The following is a 26,178-nucleotide window of genomic DNA, read 5'->3' on the forward strand; positions in this document are numbered from 1 at the left end:
CGTGAGAATCTGTTCGGTATTCAGTGAGATATGATTAATTAAGTGCGCTGACAGCTCATCTCACCGGCCAAACAGATTACACTGAGTGGAGTGGATGACCGGTCCAAGATGGAGGCTCCAAATCTCGTCAGCGCTAGTAAGGAGTAGCGGTCGATGCAGCGTCTATGTATATTATGTCTATGATTTCCAAGCTTCAACCAGCTGAATTAAAGAGGTAGAGTTTAATAAAAAATAGTAGGCCTAGGCTATAGGCTAATCTGCATAAAGTGTGCTGTCATAAATACAATATATTGTAATCCTCTGGTGTTCTAATCTAAGGGAGGCTATTAAAATGTTATTTAAAACATTTTTTTTTTTTAAAAATCGAGATTCGTATCGAACCGTGGGTCAAAAATCGTGATACAAACCGAATCGTAAGGTTGGTGTATCGTTACAGCCCTATCTATTTGATTATTTCAAATCAAATTTCAAAAGATGTGCAGCAGACCTGAGGCAACACAATATATTCTTCAGAAATATAGCTGATATACTGAAATAAATGCTACTGCAGAAGCGCATGCACAAAATGTAGGCCTACACACATTATAAAGGGCATAACAAACATAAAATATTATATTCATACTATATTCATTATATTTGAGTTCAGTTGAAAATAAGGAACTTTTCAACATGAGTGCATTGCCATTTTATAGGCCTACAGTCTATGGTGCACTGTCACTTGCCACACACATCAACGCCGAAGTTTTGAACAGGCAAACACTGGATGAACAATGGATTTTATGGAGCAGCGACCAAATATAACTGAATCGTGATTTACACGGCTGCAAAGTGCGATGCTGGTGTGCGGAGTTGTATTGAAAAGAATGGAATCTAATGTAAATGAATGTCGAAAGCAGTGTGCATCGCAAATAGGCCTGTCAAACTCGATTCCTTTTAAGGATCCGGGTTATTCTGAGTCACTCACTAAACTGATCCGGGTTGAACGAGTCACTTGAGTCACTTGAGTCAGTATTGCTAAATCGCAAAGAAATTCAGTCCTACGTTCAAGCAGTGCAGTGGGGTGCTTCATTTCGTTAAGTGCCTTCTCATGTTGGATGTGGATCCTCCATGATTTGAAACCAGGTTTTTACAGTACTTGCATTTAGCCTAAGAGTTTTGGTCTCCTGGTCAAAGTGCATCCACACATTGTTCATCTTTTTGGTGCTCATGTTCAGAAACTTTGATCTTATTGACAGGGAGGGTAGCCTATATTATAATAATTAATTATTTGTTGTTGTTTTGTTAACAATAGAAAATTTGCCTAGGTCTAATGCTACTCTGCTACAATGTTTATTACCACTACTATATACTAATAGTAGGCTACTAGGAATCTATTCTAATAGGTATTATAGGCAGCTAATAGGCCTACTAGGCAACTAATATTATTAGCCTATTAATCATAGCTATACATATACATATATATCATGTTAGGTAGCCTAATATAATATCATATATAATATAATATAATATAATATAATATAATAGCATCAAAATCTCCACCCACTCACGGGAAAGAAAGCAGTTTGAGCCAGACTGTTTATTTATTGTCTTAACCTAGCCTAAGCAATTGACTTTCAATGTAGACATAGAAACAGGAACGTAGAAATGCCCTGCAGTGACTAAATTATTATTATTGTTATTATTATTATTATTATTATTATTATTACTACTACTACTACTACTACTACTACTACTACTACTACTACTACTACTACTACTATTCTCATTAGGCCTATTATTATTATCACCTTGACACGAGTAGAAACTAGGCTACTTGCTCGTCTACAGATCCACTCATGACAATGTAGCCGGCTGATTTGACTGACTCGCACTCATAACAACATAATGTAACCGGTCCGCCCGCGGCTGATCCAAATGACCCAGGTAGGCTAGCCTACTCAAGCAACTCCATACAGAGCTTGCAATGTTTCGGACATTGCTGTCTTCGCGACCTAATTGCATTTTAAAGTAGGCTATGCGTGCAGAATATATGTTATTTCAGAAGTGAACGCATGGCTTTTGTTGTGGATTTTCTTTTAACCTTGACGAGGAGTTACTCGCTCCTCTAAAGATCCACTCATGACAACGTAGCCGGCTGATTCGGCTGACTCGCACTCATAACAACGTAACCGGCCCGCCCTGCTGATCCAACTGACCCGGCTAGCCTGAGCAGCTCCATACAGAGCTTGCAATGTTTCGGACTGTCTTCGCGACCTAATTGCATTTTAAAGTAGGCTATGCCTACGTGTAGAACATTGTATGTTATTTCAGAAGTGAAAGAATGGCTTTTGTTGTGGATTTGCTTTTCACCTTGACGAGGAGTTACTCGCTCGTCTACTGATCCACTCATGACAACGTAGCCGGCTGATTCGGCTGACTCGCACTCATAACGTAACCGCCCGGCCCAGCGATCCGACTAACCCGGGTATACAAAGCAGCTCCATTAAGAGCGTGCAATGTTTCGGACTGTCTGCGCGACCTAATTGCATTTTAATATGCTACATCTATACACCAAATCTAAAGTATGCCTAGGCTACATGCAGAACATTGAATGTTATTTAAGAGGTAAAGAATGGCTTTTGTTGTGGAATTGCTTTTCACTTTGAGGAGGAGCTACTCGCTCGTCTACAGCCACTCATGACAACGTAGCCGTAGCCGACTCGTACTCAATGTAGACTAACCGGCCGGCTGATCCGACTAACCCGGCTCTGCGGGAAGTTAACCAGTTATCTCAGACTGCCTGCTCACTCAGTCGCTTGAGTTGATTTGTGGAGTTGTGGTTATCCTACTTACGAAATTGTTACATTTTTGGCAGCTATGATGGCTAGTAGGCTAGCTAATTGCAAGAGGTTTGTGTGTGGCGCTGTTTATCGTTTTAGATTGAATTGTAGTAGGACTCAACTGATCCGAGTTAATGATACTAGAGACTCGCGACTCATGGGTTAATTTAAAGATACGGGTGAAAGATCCGAGTGAATCACGACTCAAACAGGCGTAATCGCAAATAGTAGCAGCCAAAGAGGAATGTTGATAACAGAACAAGTGACGGTGAAAAAATCTTTGGCGGCACACAACTAATGCGTCAGCCTAGGCTACTACTCTTTGGCCGGCTCGTTAGCCCAACCAAGTGTGTGCAGCATGCCTTTACGTAGCCTACTAACGGCGCATCATCATAAAGATACATTTGATCTGCATCACGCCCCATTTTAGCGGAAAACATGTTAACATTATATCATTGAAAGACAGCTAGTAATCACACGTTGACGTTACATCTAGTTATTAATTCACAGGATATTCAATCATTTTACTAACACGGCAGTTATGAAGAATTATGTATGTAACTTACTCATGTCGAAACGGTGTACATTACCAACCTAATTCGTTTGCAATACCCCATGTATTATACAAATTTAGCATGTACACCATAATATCCCATGCAAAACGGTTAGGTTGCTAGCTAGCTAAAAGTGGAACTTCAGTATAACATAGCCAATTATCTCACCTAGTTGTAGGAAATAGGCTACGTTCATATTACAAGTGATAGAATGAATGTGTGACTTATGTTTTAGTTGATGTTATGACATGTAAAGTTAAGTTTGCTGAACTTAATTATAGTCAGCCACGGGCAGTTTGACTGTGCCTATCGATACATTCGTGACACTCCTGTTAGTAAACTGGAGAGAGCAAAACATAGGAACATGGTCACATTAATCCCATAAACACACAGATAACTCTTACACCAACCTTATTTTGTTCCTTTTATTCATGTTTGTTTCAAGATTTAGTAAGTTTACTATAAGCACGTTTCGCTCTCCACTTTGATGCAGCATAGATTTCCATTATATCAGTCATCTTCCCCCTAAAAGGGGGCGTGTATGCAGCACATAAAACGTTCCGTTCCATTCCATTCGTCAGTGCGTATTGTTTAGTTTCCGGTCTGGCTAGATCGGTGTGGTGTTGTAGTTTTTCTAACGTTACTAGTTGTTGCAACAGCATGTGAAAAAAACTACAAAGTTTGTTACACCCAAATGAACGTTAATCTCGCGATAAAAAAATTGACGCCGTTAAAATAGGTTTCTGTTAACGCCGTTAATAACGCGTTTAACTGACAGCACTAATATTAATAAATCTTGTTTATTTTTGTATTGGAATCACATCTCTGTCTTTACTTATCTGTGTATCTAATCAAGTATACTTGGGTTTACAACATATCTTGGTGTGAAAGGCCCCAAGTGGCGTAGTCGTGCACTTATGTAGAGCCAAGACCCTATATGTACAGTTGGTCACACTAATTCTCAATAGCAGACCGTTGCTAAGTATAACAGACCGCTGTCAAGGAAAATGGGCTTTGTGCATCTAATTTATATCTTTCATATTACTGCGCAAGGACTGGAACTTCATTCAAAAGTGAAAGCAGACGGTTGATCAGCTGTGTTCTAAAGAATGTTTGATTCCAGTTAAGCGTGTGCTGTTGCAAACTATTTGTTTCTCACCAAAAGCCATGATGAAACGGTAACAAATAGGCTATAGCCTAGGCTATGTAGGCTAAAGTCACAGTGTGGGGAGTTTATTGTTTCGTTTTGGAAAGTAGCCGTGCAATAAGCGGGATACTGTATAGAACGCCGGTCATTATTGGGAAAATAAGTCCCTTCAGGGCGGAATGCTGCATTGGTATTACTGATGATAATGTGCTTGCTGCTAAGGAACCAGTTTCCACTTTAGAATGGGACCCAATCTCCCAGGTGTTAAAGGGGAACTTGGCAACTATTTCAATGTAATAAACCCATTTAGAAATCATTTGGATGGTTAAATGACCTGTTCCGGTGAAAATGGTGACTTTCCCTGCTGCGCCTAGCATCCCCAGGTGGAAAACCAACCTTGCAACATTGAGACTACCGTCCCGGAAAGAGAAGTGAGAAACAAGAAACTTGTTTTAAATCGTGTTTCTTACCTTGTTACATCCACATAGTTCTGCCAAACTTATGCTAACCGTTCGCTAGCTTGTAAACAAATCCATGTGCTTTATCCTTACCTTTTCCCACAGTTTGAAATAGCATAATGCACAATTTCTCCAGCAGAGGGGGAAATCCTGCCAAGTTTCCCTTTAAGTGCTGTTTGACACAGCAACCTGGGCAGTGAAATACAGCAATGAGGTTGAGCTTATTCTACAACTGTTCTCCCCTGTTCACTATTTCGGGATTTGGGATTTATTCAGACAGTATACCAGTGGGTTATACATTATCTTTTGGTACTTAACTAATTAGTAAGTAGAGATCAAGGCTTACTAGGTCATTATTAAAATTATATCAAGAATAAAGGCCTAATTAGTCATGAACAAGAAATTTGTGAATACACGCCTAACAAATGATTAATGTTGCCTAATGCCTTACAAGTCACTAATACAAGCATTAATTAGGTATGTATTAGTGGCTAACATGTGAACCTTCAAATAAAGTGTTACCAAAAATGTAATACAAGAACTGTAATTACCTCAACACCAGTAAACTCAGATGTTAACTTCAGGCCTCATATCAGAAATACAGACAGATCAGCAGACTACTACAGAGCTTGTGGTCTTAAGGGAAACCCACAGCCCCTAAAACTATGGAACAGATTTGAATGCCTCCAGGCATAAGAGAGGAATTTCCCAGGGAACAGACCCAAAGCAGGCAGCGATCAAACCACAACAATAGAAAGATGGGCAGAGGCAAGTAGCAGCACTCGGCACCTATTCATCCCACAACCCTCGTTCTAGGCGACTCTGCTGTGAGACTTTTAAAAATGGAGAAAGGATGACTATGTTGTTTCCCAAATGCTTCAGTGTCTGACACAAAAAACAAACCTGCAGAACTGGTGTCAAAATATGCAACTATCAAGCGCATTATAGCGCATGTTGGAGCAAATGACATTTACAAAAAACAGCTGTATGTCCAAGAAGATTTCAAAGAACTTTTCTCGGCCCTATATGAGCTTGTAATACAGCATTCAGTATTCATCAGTGTATTCATGAGTGGCCCGCTCCCAGCAGAGGGAAGCTTTGTACACTGCTCAAAAAAATACTACTCAAGGGAACACCAAAACAACACAATGTAACTCCAAGTTAATCACACTTCTGTGAAATCGGCCTGTCCAGTTAGGAAGCAACACTGATTGTAAATCCATTTCACCTGTTGTTGTGCAAATGGAACAGGCAAACAGGTGCATTTTGTCAGTGTCCCATTCTGCCGTGCTAAGGCAAAAGGCCATAACTTCAATTTTTGGCAAAAATGAGTTATTGTTATTTTCAGGGTAATAAACATGAGTTTTATCATGTAGACAAGAATCAAGTGTCAATTCGATTGTTTTATGGGAGAAATTTGATCACGTTTTTGCCGTAACTTAAAAAGCCGATAGGAATCTGAGGTAGAAGCCCGTAAATTCGGATACGGCTTTCTGCCTTCCTTTCACGCAGCCCCTGAACACTCCAATAAGTTAAGGTATGGCATTCTGCCTTCTTCTGACCGACCAAGTTACTGATTGCCGCGCTGGAGTTACGACTCATTAAGCCTATGTACAGTCAAATTAAATCACCTCAGGCACAAACATTAACGTAACGTCAATAAAGTGTATTTGCAGTGCTTGCTTTTGTTGTGATTATTGACAATCTAAGTGTGAAGATGGCATACTCTAGAGGCAAAATGATGCTGGAGATGGCTTTGAAGCGGAAACGCCAAGATCAAGGTAAGAATGATACACGACTGCATAAAGATATAGTTTGGAGCATAATCTAAAATCCACTAACAGTTAGACATAGCTAGCTTTAGCTACCGATGCAAACTTAAGTAGCAGCAGGCTAACCTACTTCACCAAGTTACTAGACACAAACACTTGTATAATAAATACTTTGCAGTCCATGTAGCTCTATCCGGTAACAATCAGAACATGACATCATGCTTGTAGGATATCGATTATGTCACAGCCTACAATACAAGGATATACAGTGGGCATCGCTTTCAAATGACCACTTCATTCGCGCATTACGCGGCGTGAAGCTGCGAGAAGCTTTAGTACCACTTTCAGCCACTGTGCGTCGCTCTGCCACTGTACATCGCTCTGCCTGCCGTCCCTTACATAATTGTTGCCGAGAGTAATCCCAGCCTACGAATTCAATAACAAAATAAATCATGCATAATTAAACATTACCTCGATTTAGGCTACTTGGGTATGGTTTAAGGCTTGACTACACGAAAATCGAAATCGAAATTTGCCGTCTACATTATTGTCAGTGTTGGGGTTAACGCAACTACGCAAATCAAAACAGTGGTGTGATAATTGAGCCAGTAGAGAAATAACTGTTCAGAATTAATCTGTAGCCTTGGGTAGGCTTCTGCAGAAAACAATGTTGTTGCCGATTTAATACTATCTGGCGACGTTTTTAACAGGCTACGCAATAGAGGCTTAGACAACTATGACCCACGTTTTGGTTTCGTAAATTAATTTGCCCTACATGTACTTCTTGACTGCAATGTAGTCAATTGACTGCTTGACATGTCATTTTTATTTTTCTGTAAACAATTACATCTGCTTTATGCCGCAGAATTACATTCATATTTGGCTGACTGCAGACGCGCCACTTCCCTCCCCATATTCCAATATTAAGATAGTAGCCTATACAAAAAGCACTTTATACTATCATAAAAAAAAAATAGTTAAAACGAATAGCTATTTGCAATTTGACAAAACACTGGTCCTCATTTTGCGAATGCGAGGACGATATGAGCCTGTTGCATTTAGTTAGATGTCCGAGTCACACATAATGTTTGAAAACCACTGGCTCGTAATCACAATAATTTAACACACGACAGTTGGATAACCTACTTCATCATGTCCCCATGCCTACATTTTTGTGAGTAGCATAGAGATCGTTAAAAACAATAAAGTAAGGCTCTCCGTTTGGGACATTGAAAACTTTTTTTAATTTTTAATAGACTACCGTCGAAGATGCTGACTTGCAAAAGCCTCGGGATAACACGTTATCTCCACTATCATCAGTCATGCCCCTTGATCAAAGTGGGGAATGAAATAAAAGTTTGATAACCACTGGCTTAACAAGTTACCTGCAGTCCAGAACACAGAATCTATTGCAATATTCTGATGATCGGCGATGATATCGGCAAATGTTTGTTTTCCAAAGTAAGAATTTCACTTCACCATGCACCTTCGACAATACCTGGCCTACCTGGTATCATTACAAACATTATTCTGTGTCCTAAAACTGGCATATTTTATGGCATTGTGTAATGTAAGTTCGTTGCAAAATCTAGAGAAATGTGTGAGGTGGTCAGCGGGGGACAATTGAGACACACATTGGATTGTGTTATTACTTGAACATTCCACACTATCCACAGCTGTGGTAGGCCTATCAGGGGCAGGAGGATTACTGTCAGCGCAGGCTTTATATAAAATTCTTCAACAGAAGGCCTCGAATGTTGTCTTGTTTATGGAGCGCTTTGTTTCGCTTCTGTAATTTCGGCTTCATTGAAAATGAGGGCTTCCCTCAATGACCCTCCGAGAATAAATAAAGGTTGAATGAATGAATGAATGCAGGCTTGCCCAAAATAAAGGCATGTGGTTTGCGCAGCCTACAGTACATAACAGACCCGCCAGAATGTGCGTTATGATGCTTTTTTACGAGCAAGATGTTTTTGGTACCCTACGCACACTGCATGTTCTTAAATAACAATGATCATCAGTAATATTCGACCATTAATTTGGGTAAATGGGCAAGCGTGACCACCTTGATTGGCTGATTGGCTGATGATTGTAACGCGGGCATGATTCCAAACACCTCCCTTACGATGATGAGTGACAGGTCTCAGAATGCGTGCGCTACACAAGGACGGAAGATGATGAATAACTGGGGCCGTAGGCTATTCACAAAGGCTTTTATCTTACTACTAGGAGTAGGCTACTCCTAAATCGCACTTAAAGATTTTAGATTGGAGTTTTCTCTTAAAAGTTATTCACAAAGCCTTTCAGACAACTCCTAAACTAGGAGTGAGTCTTCGTGGCTATGGATGACGTCATTACTCATGCACGAGCTTGACTGAAGTGACCACCTTGATTGGCTGACGATTGTAACGCGGGAATTCCAAACACCTCTCTTCCGATGATGACTGACAGGTGACAGGTCGGAGAATGCGTGCGCTACACAAGTAGTGTGAAGGACGGAAGATGATTAATAACTGAATAAAAAGGCCTAGCCTAAATGAATAAAGAGTAAGGCAAAACAAATAGCTTAGTAGCCTAATGAAACATAGGCCTATGGATTGATGCAGTAGCCTACCTTTGCAACATTTATTAAATTAATCTGTCACCATATCCCTAGGCTACGTTTGCAAAGAGGAGAACATTTTAATTTGATTCACAATGAAACGTTACATTTAATTTCCATGTTAACAATGAGTAGTTTGTGTTGTTGTTGGTGGCGTTATTGCATCCCTTTTATGAATGCAAAATTGTTCCCTTGCAATTGGAAGCTCCTGTTGCGCATAGGCTATTTCAAAACATCGCAACGTAAAATGCCACAAAAAAGCTGTTTATGAATAGGTCTTAGTGAGTTAGGAGTCCCCTCGACTTAAGCTGTCCCAGACTTAGGTGCTACTTTTAGGTCTAAAATGCTTCGTGAATTACTTTTTGTGAAAAAATTAGGAGTCCTAAAGTTAGGAGTGACACGCCCATTATTTTTAGGAGTTGCTCCTAAATTCGCCAGTTAGGAGCTACTTTTAGCCTTAAAATTCTTTGTGAATATGGCCCCTAAATAAAAAGGCCTAGCCTAAATGAATCAAGGCAAAACAAATAGCCTAGTAGCCCAATGAAACATACGGATTGATGTAGTATCTTGTAACATTATTAAATTATTCTGTATCTATGCCTACGTTTGCAAAAGAGAACATTTTAATTTGATTCACAATAATGTTACATTTAATTTACATGTTGACAATGACTAGCCTAGTTTTGGTTGTTGTTGGCGGCGTTATTGCATGTTAGTTATGCCTACAATGCAAAATTGCTTCCTCGCGATTGGAAGCTCCTGTAGCTGCATAGGATTTCAAAACCGCAGGTTTGTGAATAGGTCTGTGAGTAAGGAGTCCTCTTGACTTCTTTTAAGCTGTCAGAGGTGGGAAGGTGTGATTTTTTGGGGGAAGGGCCGGATTAACTGGGCACAATTGTCTGATGGCCCCCCTTCCCCCCAGCCAACGTGAATCGGGTGGTTAGTTAATAGGCCTATCGTGAAGATTTTTCCTGCCATCTAAGGCACGAGCGCATCTGTGAGGCCAAGCCTCACCAAGTAGCTCGTTTGTTTACAACTAACATTCCATTTAATTAAACTGCTTTATAGGCTATGCCGAAATAGTTTTCAACATTTTGAATATTAGTGTCGGCTGAATTGAAATGTTCCCCCCTTTTGGCTTTGTCAGAACTGAAGAGCTGTGGACGGCACGGCACGGTATGCCCAATGAAAATAAATTAACGCAACGCAACACAACACAACACAGACCCCGCTTCTCTCGCGTCAGTCACTGACATGAACGAAACACAGAACCCGCTTCTCTCACAGCAGTCACTGACAGTAACCTAGAATAAATGCATGGGGAAAAACACTTCCCCATGACAAAGACATCGTAAAACACTGAAAGTTAATATTTTGTCACTAGCAACATTCATCTGTCCTTTGTCAAATGTATTATGTTCCAAGTACCCTATGCGTAATTCTGCTTCATAAAGTTGAACAAATACATTTGCTTATTTCACAGAAAAATATAAATAGCCAGTCTACAGTGCAGAGTTGGTAAGTTATGGTAGGCCAACTTGCAGTGAACATACAAAGAGGGGAAATTATTTCTCTTGCAGCTGAGTAGCCTCAGGTGCGCACGTAGACATAAGGCCGAACATGCAAGCGCCAATGAATCGTGCTCTCACGGCAATCGCGCCGTTAAACTTAAATAGGTTAACATCACTCTAAGTTCGCCTTCAAGCAAGGAAAACGATGATTTGAAGACATCTGTTTCGTTGGAAGGGCAATGGGTAGCAACAGGGCAACACAGAGACAGGCCCGATGGCAGGGCTGTTATGAGAGTATTAAAATATAGGATATTCTACGGGAAAACATTAAAACGGCAAGACAGCGGGGGAAGTTAAAATACGTGATAAACACGGAAAAAGTTGGCATGCATTGTTTCGGTCCCCGTGCACAGGAATTATTTGTCATACTATTAATCACATATGATTATTTGTGAAATTGTGCAAACAGGCGCAACACATTTGAAAAGGAAGGACTGGTAGCATGCAAGCTCACGGGAAAGATTGATTTAAGAATGTTATCACAAAGTGTGTGGTTGTGGCGCGGGCGGAAGACAATTGGCAGGGGAGGGTCATGTCTTTTTTTAACAATTCTGTCGGAGGGTCATTGAACAATTTCTAGCAGGCAAGAGAGGGTCATGCAACTTCCAACTGAAGCACTCAAAATTCCTCCGGTGGCCCCTTCAATAAATAACGATCAGTCCCTAGATTGCTGCTGGGCTATATGTCTTGGTTCTGTTAACAACTTATTGTCAAACGCATAGCCTATCTCGCGGTTGCATCCATTACAAACAAACATGCAATGTGAACGTCTGGGATTGGGGAGAGCACTAAATGCTCTTCTGAATAAGCACGAAGTCAAACCTTTAAATGAAAAACACTCTTTAATAATCCAAAAAAATAAACCGCTAATGAAGTAAACTTGTGACCATCAAAAATCGTTTATCGCTCGTAACTCCGTGATACCAGGACGTAACAGGAAGGCATTTGGCTGAGCAACGGAGGTTAATATGCTCCATGTTTTGTCCAAATGATGACTGTCTATCATCGTTGCACTCGGAGAAAACGAATGTTTCATTCGTCCCCGTTTCAATCGTCCCGGTTGTACCTACTCAAAACGCAGATAGAACCTTATTATTCTAAGGTAGCGAAATAGCGTTCAGCATGATTCATGCCCAATTAATTCCCCCTGTTAAAGTGTTCGCCTTTGTAGTTTGGTTTCGTGATAGCCTATGATAAACGGCTTATGGCCAAATATGTGAAAACGTTAAAATACAGTAGGCGATAAACCCGGAAAAAGTTGACAGTGATTTTTTCATAATCACTTTGGAGGGTCATAGAAAAATGTATTGCTGGCGAGGGAGGGTCACGTCTTTTTGGACTAATGCTCCCCAAACTCCTCCGGTAGCCCCTTAAATAAATAACGAACAGTCCCTAATGAAGTAAACTTGTGACCATCAAAAATCGTTTATCGCCTGTAGGCCTAACTCCGTGATAACAGGACGTAACAGGAAGGCATTTGGCTGAGCAACGGAGGTTAATACTCTATATTTTGTCCAAATGATGTCTGTCTATCATCGTTGCACTCGGAGAAAACCAGAATGTTTCATTTGTCCTGCGTCTCTACGGCTGCAAACGGGATTCACTCGCAGTTAACCAAATATTTCTTTATTAGGGCAGGCATATTTCTGGCTATTACATTATTTCTAAACCAGTCTGCTAAAGTCTGTAGTGAAGTCTGTGTAGGGTTTTCCAGGCTCCATTTCTTTTTACGAGACACCCTGCTCACTTGAGCCATCTACCGGTTGTTTGGGTTGTTGCAGTGTCTCACTGGAAAAATACAAATTAAAGTCGCGTGATACCGCGTGATCCCACGCGCGGACCGCGAGTGAAGCTGGCCAATTCGAAGCACTGCCCACTGTATGTACAATGACATAAAAATGTGCTTCTCATGCTAGCTCTCGCCTGCCAATGACATCTACTCACTGGGTGAGGGTTGATTGGAGCCACAACATCACACACACAGCAGGCATACATTACCCTTGACACCAGCAGCAAAAATGTAGTAGGCTAATTAGCAGCCTACCTTTTTGTCGAACCCCGGTTACAATTCATGCCAAACCACCGACAAGGAAACAAATCAATTAAACAAAACTTGCAGCCAGCTACGCTACACTCCCATGTTGCTTAAGCATTGTTGTCAGCAAACTTTAACTAACCTATAGGTTAGTAACTAACCTATCCATTGAACAGGGGTATTCTGATTTAAATACTGTTCTACCAGCTTTAACTGTTTGAAAAGTGCCGCTCTTAATTCTGTATTGGCCCTTAGCGGTGTATATTTTTCTATGACTCGTGACCAAAAAAGTTTGGCCACCACTTCAGTAGACAATTGAAACATATCTTTAATAATTCTCTTGTATGTACTATCAATCAGCAACATGTTTCTAATCAATGTTATTTTATTCATTTCAGTTTCTATTGTGCCTACTACTACTACTGGACACAATCAGCAGCAAGTTCCTGGCAAAACTGATAGTGCATGCAAGTCCCCTGTAAAACAGGAGTGGACTGCATGTCTTGATGTAAGCACTGATCTGTTCTTTGGAGAGGACAACATGTTGATTACCAGTACTCCAGATGCCATCCAAGCAGTTTTTGAGGACTCCATCCCTCTCTCACTGATGGAACCAGGGCCTTCCCTCACTGACCTGTCTGCCCTCATTTCTGTGTCTGTTGAGCCCTCCATGTCACTGCCAGAGCCTGAGCCTATAGATGTCACACCACCAGAGCCACAACTTCCACCAGCTGCACCAGCCTCAGCCCCAAGGATGACAACCCCTGAATCTTCATCTGTCCAGGAGTTTGTCCCTAGTTGTGAGCCCGGAGCAGCATCTACTCCTGCTCTTCCAGAGCCCAGCAGCAGACCACCGCTAAGGGCCCCATGTGGAGCAAAGTGCTGTCGACAATGTTCCGCCAAATTTTCCCAGGACCATCGGAGGAAGATATGGCAAGATTTTTGGGACCTTACCTACAAAGAGAAGAGAGCCTTTGTTTTTCACTCCGTAAGCCAGGTCAAAAGTTCAAAAGGTCACTGAAAATCCAAGCAGGAGAGGCAGGACTTTCATTTACAGGATGAAAGATGAGGGTGAAAACCCACATCAAGTTTGCAAGCTGTTCTTCCTCTCAACACTAGGCTACCATCCCATGAACGACAGCATAGTCCAGTCAGTCATCAGCAAGGAGCCAACATCCACCCTAGCCCTACCAGCTGACCAGAGAGGGAGACATGAGCCGGCAAATAAGATTGACCTTGAGCCTGTTTTTGCTCATATTGAGTCTTTTCACCCCACCATCAGTCACTACAGGAGGGAGCACGCACCCTGCCGCCGGTATCGCCCTAGTGACATAACCATGAAGCTCATGTTTTCTGACTATATCGAGAAAGGCCACAAGTGCGGGTATGACACCTACCGCAAGGCAGTGAAGTCAAAAAATATCAGTTTTGCCAAACTTGGGGAGGAGGAGTGTGAACTCTGTTTGTTGCAGGACCAGCACATAGAGGCAGCACACCAGATGGAAGCCCTGGAAAACTGCCCGCAGTGTGATAGGTGGAAGCAGCATAAGGCCGAAGCGGTTTATACCAGGCTACACTATCGTGCCGATGCGGATGGAGAGTCGCCTGATGATACTTCAGTAAGAAGTGTGGACTTACAGAAAGTCATAATGCTGCCAAGAATGCCTGGGGTGAAATCAGCGCTTTTTACCAGGCGCATCAGTCTCTATCACGAGACATTCGCATCGGTGGGAGGAAAAGGTAATAAGAAAAAGAACATCTCTGTTGTCTGGCATGAGGGAATAGCAGGGCGAGGTGCTAAGGAGATCACGTCTGCGTATGTGATGGCGCTAGAGAAGGAGAGGGACTGCAAGCATATCATTTACTGGGTTGATAACTGCAGTGCCCAAAATAAGAACTGGTGCCTCTTCTCCTCTCTTGTGTCACTAGTCAACTCCACACTGGTTTCAACAGAAGACATCACGTTGAAATTCTTTGAGCCTGGTCACACTTTTATGAGTGCTGACAGCGTGCATCATGGCGTGGAACAACAGATGAAACGTAGACCAGGAGGGGTGGTTTATGATTTTGAAGATTTCATGGCCGTTGTCCAGAATTCCAACAACAAGCGGATGGAGGTTATGGAACTTAACAATGAGGCCATCAGGGACTGGGTGGATGGCCATTCCATGGCAAAGACAAAGAAAACGCCCCGACTGGCGACCCTCAAAGTCATTAAACTGCAGCGTGGTTCAACGTCCATGTGGGTCAAAACGTCACATAGCGTCACATAGTCACAAGACTTCATGGAGGTAGATTTTCTACAAAAGAAATTCAAAACCTGCATACCTTCCACCTTGAGAGCTCAAAATCTCGGTGTTGAGAAGGGCAAGAAAGAGGAGATTTTGAAAAACCCTTGATGCCAGCTACCAGAGGCTCATTCTGGAGGTCATTACCTGTGCAGAATGACTGTGAGGATGAAGAATAGGGGGTCAGGCCTCATTCCCCTCTCACTCAGCTCTCTCTCACATACGCACACGCACAAAACCGTGCACGCACACACACACACACACACACACACACACACACACACACGTGCTTTAATTCTGCATCACAAGTCAGGTTTCATTTAAGTGTAAGTCTGGTATAAATTGACCCATTAGTCCTGTTGTTCAAGCTCACCACATGCAGCCCATAGGAATAAGAATGAGACAATTTGAGACAACATAGGCCAAGTTGTGGACAGGCAGCTTAAAGCAGACCCATGAGGGCATGGGGCAGTGCTAACTGCTAACTCCATTATGCCCCCATGGGTCTGCTTTAAGCTGCCCGTCAATCAATTGACCGCCTGTGTGGTACATAGTATATGAAATACAGAGAGAAAAAAACTGACCTAGTGTTATGTTGACAAAGTAAAGGCATTTACTCTTGGTCAGTCAAATAGGGTCAATATTGTTTGAATTTTAAGTGAAACTTATCATCATCATGACAATGTGCCATGAAATAGAAGTTAAAGGGGTGAAACTGCAGCGGGTAAGACTGTCTTTAGTGGCAGGCTAGCACATACTGTTGACTTGCGCTAGCCTAGCACCTGCGAACTCTGCAATTAGAAGGACTGGATGAAACGTGCTGAAAACGGTCTCCACTGATAAATATCACACTTGCTTACTTGGAAATAAGGTCTTATGTCCAAAATCCTGAACCTTAGAATGACTGACTGTCATTTTTCAACCAATGCTAAGGCAGAACACAGTAACTTCCAAAATAAGGTCAAAGGTCAAATTTGAGTGTAATTTTTTTTTTTTGTACATAGATTAAGACAGGTATACACTACAAAGTGTGAAAATTACAATATTATACCTATAGCTCAATTGCCAGGACATTAAGATAACTTTAAAGTAATTTTTCTCAGTTTCACACTCTGGTGAGTTAAGGTCTTTTGCCTTCTGAGGGCAGCATACCTGGAGGTACCATGAGGCGGTGTCTACCACCCGCTGAAGTCGCTCAGGTAGTGCTGCTCATCAAAGATGGCACATCAATGCAAGCTGTGGCAAGAAGGTTTGCTGTGTCTCCCAGCAGTGTCCAAAGCATGGAGGAGATACCAGGAGAAAGGCCAATACACCAGGAGACGTGGAAGGGGCCGTAGGAGGGCAACAACCCAGCAGCAGGACTGCTACCTCCTTCTTTGTACAAGGAGGTACAGGCGGAGCACTGCCAGAGCCCTGCAAAATGAGCTTCAGCAGGCCACTAATGTGCATGTTTCTGCTCAAACGGTCAGGAACAGACTCCATGAGGGGGGTATGAGGGCCCGACGTCCACTAGTGGGGCCTGTGCTTACAGCTCAACACCGTGCAGCGCGATTGGCATTTGTCAGAGAACATCAAGATTGGCAAATTCGCCATTGGCGCCCTGTGCTCTTCACGGATGAGAGAAGTTTACACTGAGCACATGTGACTGACGTGACAGAATCTGGAGACGTCGTGGAGAATGTTAAACTGCCTGCAACATCATCCAGCAAGACCGGTTTGGCAGTGGGTCAGTAATGGTTTGGGGAGGCATTTCTTTGGAAGGCCGCATAGCTCTCCTTGTGCTAGCCAGAGGTACCTTGACTGCCGTTAGGTACCGGGATGAGATCCTCAGACCAATTGTGAGACCATATGCTGGTGCAGTGGGCCTTGGGTTCCTTCTGATGCATGACAATGCCAGGCCTCATGTGGCTGAAGTGCGACGGCAGTTCTTGCATGATGAAGGCATTAATGCTATGGTCTGGCCTGCCCGTTCCCCAAACCTGATTCCTATTGAGCACATCATGGGACATCATGTCTCGTTCCATACACCAATGCCACGTTGCACCACAGACTGTCAGGAGCTGACTGATGCTTTAACCCAGGTCTGGGAGGGGATCCCTCAGGAGACAATTCGCCTTCTCATCAGGAGCATGCCCAGGCGTTGTAGGGAGGTCATACAATGACAAATTGGAAAAGGTTGGAGAAAGAATCTTAGTCTTGCCAAACCAAATGGGTGACGATGACAAAGCGCTTGGCCTGAGCTACATGGTTGAAGACGACAAGCTCCATGTTATGGCTTCAATGAATTTGTCAAAGAGAAAGAAAAAGAAGTGACTTGACCAACACCTTCTTGCAAGGGCAGACCGCAAAATCTAGGTCAAGATTCAGAGTGGCAAAAAGGGCCAGTTCTTGAGTGGCCAATAAAATCTGCAAAAGGAACAGCAAAAGCTGCCAGAGAAAACACCCCAACTTGTCAAGACTGTTCCAGCACGAGAAGGCTCCACCCTCCCAAGCATCATGACAGACAGGCTGGTGGCCTATGAGGATCAGGAATCTGGGCTGTCAGTTTGTGGTTGAAGAGTGCAAGTAAAACTACATTTTAAAGAAAAGCTTTTTTTTTAGGGAAGAAAAATGCACATAAAATCAAATGAAGAGGTGTTGACAATTCACTTACAAACAAGAGCATCGAAAGACCAGAAGAAAAGCAGAGTGAATCAAGTAATTACCGCCCAAGGGCACTATTTCCCAAAACCATAGTTGCTAACTACTGTAAGTTAGCTTGTTGGTTGATATGTAATATCCCATCGCCAACCAACTAAGTTGCTAACAGGTTAGCAACTATGGTTTTGAGAAACGCACCCCTGTGTGACGTCATACACACGGCGCAGCACTGAAGTGAACATGTGACTATAATCAAATACCACACAGGAGAAGAAGCTAAAAATGCCACGGTAACATTTGCTGGATATTTACCACTGTGGACATCCGTTGAAATATTGGGCAGCCGGTAAGAGACTGAAGTTTGCTGCTGCTGCTACCGGTATAGTTTGGTCGCTTGTGTAGTTTAATTAGTGTAACACTTTGCCGTCTGTTTGTTTGTAACTGTTTGCTGACTTCATCACTGGTGAAATGATTTGTAGTTGTTGGATTTTCTTTTAACTGCTAACTGCTATTGCTTGTGCAATCAGCATTGTGCATTGTAGAATCACCAAGTGTATTTTAATATCAGAGATTTATATTTTTCAACTGTGTATTTTATATTGGAGATTAAATATTTAAGTATTTGCACACGTGTATGTATTTTCAAGTGGTGATGTGTATTGTACTGCAATAGCTATACTGTAGTGTATGCATATTTTTTGTTCTTCTGTTTCTATTTAAAGGTTTTATACCCAGTGGATAGCCTACTAATTCCTAACTAGTGGCAGCCAAGTTTTACTATAACTGCTATCCAATTAAAAAATGCAAATTCTGGAAATGAGCTGCTGAAATCAAATCTGTGAAATGGCCGATATTCATCAAATATGCTGGCCACAACTAAATCGCTGACAAGCCTTGCTACAGCGGCGCTCGGGGAGCGGTGAGGGGTTAGGTGCCTTGCTCTAGGGCACTTCAGCCGTTCCTTCTGGTCGGGGATCGAAGCCCGAAGTCCTAACCAGTAGGCCATGACAGCCCCTAATATGTACATGTATATTCAGTGTTCAGTCCAGTTTATACAGGTTTTCAAGGTTTTGGATTTACCTGCTTCCTTCATCATACTCTCTTCTTCAGAGTAGGTCTGCAGTGGAGGACACATGACCCCAGGCTTAGCCTCATTTTCAGTAGATGGCTCAAAAGCAGACAGTGAAGACCGGTTTCGAATGCCCAGCTGGAATATGCTCCATGGTCGGGACAGGTGTCTACAGAACTGTAAAAATAGTTCAGGGATTAGACAACAACAATAATAATAAAAAAATATAGCTGCAAGCAGCAATGAGGGGGTCAAGCAGTTAAGCAGGAGTTGTCCTGGCAATGCAATGTTGTTACATTGCACACACATCCAATTACCCCCCCCCCACACACATGTACACTCCCCCACACACCCAATAGCCCCCCACACATACGCACACCTCAAACATCACCAAATGTATTGTGTGTCCTCAGGTTGTAGTCACGAGTCCACATACCAAGTTTGGTGTCGATACGAAAGAGTGTTGATAATTATAGCGCCCCTAGTGTTCAAAGGTCACTAAATATATTGAGCGTCTTCAGGATGTGGTCCCAAGTCTGTGTACCAAGTTTGATGTCAATACGAGAAAGTGTTCCAAATTATAGCACCCCTAGTGGTCAAAGGTTGCTAAAATTATTGTGTGTCGTTAGGATGTGGTCCTGAGTCCATGAACCAAGTTTGGTTTTGATACGTGAAAGCATTGCTGAGATATGACCTAATTTTGTGTTACTCTAGCGCCGCCCTAGTGGTTGAAGGTCACCAAATTTATTTTGTGTCCTCAGGATAAGGTCCCAAGTCTAAGTTTGGTTTCGATACGTGAAAGCATTACTGAAATATGAGCCCACTTCCTATGATTATATTGCCCCCTAGTGGTCAAATGTCATTACATTTATTGAGTCTCCTCCTTATTGGGTCCTGACCCCATCTACGGACTTTGGTTTTTATATGTCAAAGCGTTGCTGAAATATGACTATACTTCCTGTGATTATAGCGCCACACAGTGGTCAAAATATACCAAATTTCTTGAGCCTCCTCCTAATTGGGTCCTGAGACCATGTACTGAGTTTGGTGTTGATACACGAAAGCCTTGCTGAGATATCACTTCACTTCCTGTTTGGCGGCCTTGCCGCCACACTTGATTGGTCACGACGGGCGACAGATTTTGAATATGGCTCCAAAAAGCAATGCGTTTGTGAGTGATAGTCTGCAGATGGTCTGCACCAAATTTCGTGAAAATCGGAGAAACTTTCTGACTATCGTGACTAAATTTAAGATGGCTGCAAACGCTCAACTTTGTGAAGATACTGTCTGCATAAATCGTCTTGTAAGTAAACTACCAGTGCTTTTTCAAAGTTCTCAATGTCTCGTTTTAAATGTCAGGGCCCTCGGAAGTCTACCAATGAAGTGTGGAGATACATTGAGCCTCGTAAATGGTGTAAAACAGTGATTTATTTGCATGGCTAGCCCGATGCCGAAGCACCACCATTGAAAAAGCTGTTGGTAGCATCAGCTAACTAGCGCCAGATTTTGGAGTGCAGGGGACAAGCCGAGATGGGCTATGAGACATACGTTCACACTCGGTATCATGTTTCAACACACTTTAGGTCAATATCACACCGGAATTCTCCTTTAAGTGTTTTTGATGAATTCCAATATGGCGGAAGATCCAACATGGCGAAAATTAACGTCATGGGGTGCGTTGAGTTCGGCCTCATCCAAGGATTTCAAATATACCTCAATGTGTACGGTTAAAACGTTAAGCGCATAGATGTAATGCAACATTTGACACATTGGTGGCGCTAGAGCGCTTGACATGAAACTTAGTAAAATTAATCATATGACTATACCGAATCAATGTGCCAAATTTCCCAACTTTTTACTGTATGGTTCAATGGCAAATGAGCGTTTCATTATAATAATAAGAAGAAGAATACGTAGAATCACTAATGGTGCCTCACAGCTTTGCTGCTTGGCCCCAAATATAGCCGCAAGCGGCAATGACGGACTCGAGCCCGGGTGGCTCCGCGACCCGTGCCATTTCAGAAACCAATAATGCATTCACATGTGGTACGAGTGTCAATGCACATATCTGATGTGTGTGCAATTTGTTTTATACATTGGAAACACTTACTCACTTCCTGCTGGGTGTCAAGTTTTACACCGTGACGATTATCTCACTAGGTGGCACTTCACCAAATATGTAGGTTGCAATGATGTGCCTCTTTGTGTCTATGTGTTTTGACTAGTGACATCAATTAGAAAGTTTGTGTCAGCCTGTGAATCTGTGTGTGTGTGTGTGTGTGTGAGAGAGACACAGAGAGAGAGAGACCAGGAGAGAGTGCGTGTGTGGTATGTAGTGAGACTCATGTGTTTTTTGACTGGTCATGTTAATAACAATGCCTTTTTTGTAGTGATGCACCGATATATCGGCAGACTATCGGTATCGGCCGATTTGGGCCTTTTTTGCTGCCATCGGCCATCTGCGAAACAGCCGATATTAGTGGCCGATGTTTTCAAATATACTGGCCACAACTAAATCGCTGATAAGCATCGCCAACCTATTCTAAGAGTGCAGATCTGAAAACTTTCCATAGGGAGTAGCAGAGGGATATGCAAGATTAAAGTTCTTTTCTTCTCTCTCCAGGGCCTAAATTTCACCGTGGGAGTGTGTTTTTTGCGCATAATTTGTTCAAGCAGCCACGCAGCCAATCTCCGGTCTCATAGGGCAGCCAGGAGTCTTGCCATGACTGCCCTTCACCATCAGGCCCGTTTGCACTGGTGTCGACAACACGTGCACATTATGTTCAGTGATGAGTCCAGATTCTGGACTCATGGGATGGGATGCCATCCCACAGCAGTGTGTGAACAGGCTGGTGACCAGCATGAGAAGGAGGTGCCAGGCAGTTGTGGCTGTGTGTATGGTTCTTCCACACACTACGGAGGCACCTGTTTGTGAAATGAATAAATTGTTAAATTGCCAATATGTCTTGTTTCTTCAAACTTCAATCATCCAATCCACCAAACACCAAATGAGTCAATAGCAGAATAAGCTGTTTGGCACTGGCAGAGAAGATTTGGCACAATTTTCATGGGCGCAACCCCACATATTCAGCTCTGCTGCTCATCCCACAAGTGCATGTTCCTTAGGGCATCATTTGAAAGGGAACTAAACAGGCTTTCCAACAGTATAAGATGTATAAAGATGTAAAAAGAATTGTTACCACAGAGAAGTAATCTACCAAACACAAATGTCCTTACTTTTTGTGCTAAGTTTACTTTTACATATAAAACTTTATGAATCGCATCCACACATATCAGTAGCCTTTTAACCGTGTTGAAACCTTCCTCCCTCACGAACGTCTTAAAGTGACAGAAACTCAATTATACCGAACTCAATTAGACTACACACCTACAATGTATTGACATCAAATATAGGCCTACATATAATAGTTTATAGGCGGGATGTGGCCTATGCTATTAAGCTTTAATTTTAAATCAGTGTTGGGTCATTCCACATCAATTCAACCAGGGCCCACGCACTTAGGTCTCAAAAAATTCTGAAAAAATTACCAGGTGTACCTATGTTACCCAGGAGACACACTGTAAAATGTCTCTTAAGTAAGATCAATACTTTGCAAGATGCAGCCAGTTTTGTTCGGCCTCTTTTTTTTGTCAAAGTTCACAAGACCATAGAGCAAGAACTAAACCATGTAGTAGCTCTTGATTTATTTTCCTTACTGAGAAAAAGTAGAAACACCCTCACAAAAAGCAATCAACAAAAAAGAAATCCCTTCAGGGTCTGAACAGCAGACCTCACAAGTCTGAAAAATCATTTTGGTTCTCATTTTCAGAGCACCTTGTGGGAATATACAAATATTTTTTAAATATGTTTTTCTTTATTCTCCATTATCACTTCTTTTTGAAAACACCAATTTGACTTGTCTTATGCAAATCTTTCTTTTTTATTTTCCACCCTGAACATGGGCAAAATGCCCCATTGAGATCAATGGCACCCCATAGGGGATCTGTCTTCGTTCCGATGGCCATGTGAGGATGTTTGTATATTTGTAGCATTCTTGTTGTTTAGTTCTTTAAAAGTTTGATGACTCTCTTTCATGGGGGATAAGGGGTTAATCCCTGACAGTCTCAGTATTTAATTGTTTGACATCACTGAGCATAATACCAATATCCACTAATTTCATGCTTCATCACTAAATTCTCCCTGATCTACATTCCAGACTTCTGGAAACAATGTCCAAAATGGTGCATTATGAAGAATAAAATTCATATTATAGAGCTTCAAAGGGCTAAGAGCTAGTCAAAGGTTTTATTTCATTAAAAGAAAGAACAAATATGTATCTTTATCTGGTATAAATCCCATTAGGATCATCAAGTGCCCACATAGTCATTTGGGGGTCCAAATATGGGGTTCCAAAAAAAAAGTCACCTCTTTTTTAGGACTTTGGTGACCCACCTCTCACCCAAACAGTAAGGAATGTTGATTCTGCCTGAATTGTGTAGTACAGGCTACAATGAACTACAACACCAGTTTCCAGCCTTCTACCACTATTAGAACAGATGTTATGGGCTTCCAAAAATGCCAAAAGATGAAATGTGAAATTCCAATGTGTCAATTAGGGCTGTGGCACCCGAAATTCAAATGGACGCTACGGGCAAACCGTTTGAGATATTGACCGGAAACTTCAGATTCCCTCGTTTGGTAATAGAGGGAGAGCAGCTTCACAGAAGAGAACTTCTGACGGCAAATTTGAGGAAAAGTTGGTAAACCACCCTTCTTACCCAATTTGAGGGTGCTGATTCTGAATATTTTGTTTACCAAGCTCAATTCTGAGTTCTAAACCGCATAATCAGCATTTTAACATAAAATAGTGATTATTTGTGCTTATTTTTCCCTAAATTGGGTTGATTTCAAAAGTAATCACTAAAACCAAATAAAAATGTTCTCTAAATACATGTTTGAGCATTAAAGAAGCCATACTATAGTTTATTAACGTATTTAATGGCAACATTATTACAGTTAACATGTAATAAACTCGGAAATTCTAATCAAAACGCAACCATATTTTTATTGCCAACATAGTGAGTCACTGGTGGTGGATGCATTTCATCACAAATGATACATATGAACTTAGATAGCGGGAATAAGCCTAATGCAGAACTGCATCTACCATCAGCAACAACCGACAAGTAAAAAACATTTTACTTCTAGTAACACTGGATTTGGTGTGTGCTTGCCTCCATACTAGAGCTAATGTGCTCTTCTAATATGCCATTGAGCAGCATCACTTGTTGGTGGTAGAGCCTCCGATCCTCGACATCTAGAAAACAGAGTGGCTCTGGCATAGTGTTGTCACAATACCAAAATTATGACCTCGATACAATACCTGCCATAAATATCTTGATACTCGATACTGAAACGATATCTAAATCCTAAAATATCTGGAAAAGAAAGGACGCAGGCCTCCTCCAAGTGTATTGAGTCATGCGTGTTGAATTTGGTCAATTCTGGGTTTTAAACTTCTAAACTTCCTACATAATTATTATTTTTGTAGTCATTAAAATAGTAGTTTGTGTGTGATTAAGTCATTTATTGTTTGTTATAGCTCATTTATATTGTGTGATGTTTTGGCAATAAATGACCTTTAAATAGCCAAAGTAGGCTAGATCAAGGTCAGTGTTCAAATTACTGCATGCAAATCACTTAATGCTATGCAGAAGAGCCCAATCTTCAGGCCATCTGATGTAGGCTACCCTAGTCCTTCCTGTGTTTATGGGATTTCTTTGACAGTTGCAAAGGGAAAAAAGTAAAGATAGTCTTCTTTGCTCCCAGTGTAATTTAATTAGTACGTTTCAACCACTCTGGGTCTTAATCAGATAGGCCTACACCATTATTACATATCTTTGTATCATATTTTTGATAGTCAACATCATTTGCTACCACATAACAAATATCAAATAACAATACAAAAGTTTCCTACAGACTTTCCTGCATACTTCTTAAATGTGCTGCAGTCAGATGGGTGTCCTAAAGACATAACTAGATCTTGAGATCTTGAGCATCTATTATCAGTGTTGAATGAGCAGTTTTTGCAGTGATCACTACTGGACATTCCACATTGCTAGACAGCACTTGAGTGAGGATGACTAATTTCCACTTCACAAATAACCATCGCTATCTGCAATAGCTACAGTACAGGGACATTAATCAGTTAGCTGAGGATTTGTCCTAGGTCCACTTCCCTTTCAGCATCATATGCAGTAATGATGCACTGGAAAATGTTTCTTATCTTTCTTCAAAACGTCTACATTTTTTGCAAATAATGCAATCTCCATAGCACTCTTCAGCAACTCTTAAACATGCACACTCTTCCATTTTTTTGCATGGCTGGAATTTGAATGATAGGAAAGAGCACCAGTGAGATGTTTTAACTAGGCAAGTCGCCTTTACAGTAAAAAAAAAAAAAAAAACACAGTGTAAATCCTCTGTAAAGACTGACAACTGTTCATAATAGTTAGTGACAAAGTACCTTCAACAGAAAAATGAGCAGTCACCTACTATTCTACCAATTTATTATCAAGGAATCTATTTTGCTTCTAAACGTCATACTGAATTTTAGCTATTATTTCAATTTATATTTTAATTTTAGCTAATTTTCATTTGCTACTTGAGGGTCATTGGGGCAATTCCTGTCCTGTCCTACAACATATCTGATACATAAAGAGTATATTAATGCCTTATTTTTTGCAATTCCTATGATATCTGATGGCAAAACCAAAAAGTATGTGAATTATGCTAATTAGCAAGCTTAAAACTCAAAATTGAGCTTGGTAAACAAAATATTTGAATTCAACACCCTCAAATTGAGTGAAATAGCCCCTTTACAGACTTTTCCTCAAATTTGCCAACAGGACTTTTTCTGAACGTTTGTTAGCTATCTGCTCTCCCTCTAACATACTAAGGCATATTTTCACAGCTTTTCAGCTAAATCTGAGAGGTACCATGTACATGATACCCCGATATTGGCCCCGGTTTTCACATGGAATGACCCTGCATTATCTGTTTTATGGGTTATTCTTAGCAAATGCTTCCATTTGTGTCCCCATGACATGATCAAATATAAGTTGGGCAAAAATTGATTGATACTTATTTTTTTCAAGCTTGTTTATAAAATGAAACACATTTCTACTATGTAAAACAAGGTTTATGTCCTTAGGGTTTATTA

At 41.5% G+C, this 26,178-nt stretch overlaps 1 protein-coding gene across 2 annotated transcripts in view; it reads right to left on the reverse strand.

Annotated features, from left to right (window-relative positions):
• The window catches only part of acadsb (acyl-CoA dehydrogenase short/branched chain), a 151,873-nt gene that overhangs the window by 108,334 nt on the left and 17,361 nt on the right, over positions 1-26,178 (reverse strand). For both annotated transcript variants that reach the window (XM_042082663.1, XM_042082662.1), the window contains exon 2: positions 18,967-19,132. In XM_042082663.1, the coding sequence (XP_041938597.1) occupies positions 18,967-19,132 (166 nt within the window). The remainder of the gene's footprint in view (positions 1-18,966; positions 19,133-26,178) is intronic.

Source organism: Alosa sapidissima, chromosome 24 (genome assembly GCF_018492685.1).
Source record: "Alosa sapidissima isolate fAloSap1 chromosome 24, fAloSap1.pri, whole genome shotgun sequence".
In the NCBI taxonomy this organism is placed as follows: domain Eukaryota; kingdom Metazoa; phylum Chordata; class Actinopteri; order Clupeiformes; family Clupeidae; genus Alosa; species Alosa sapidissima.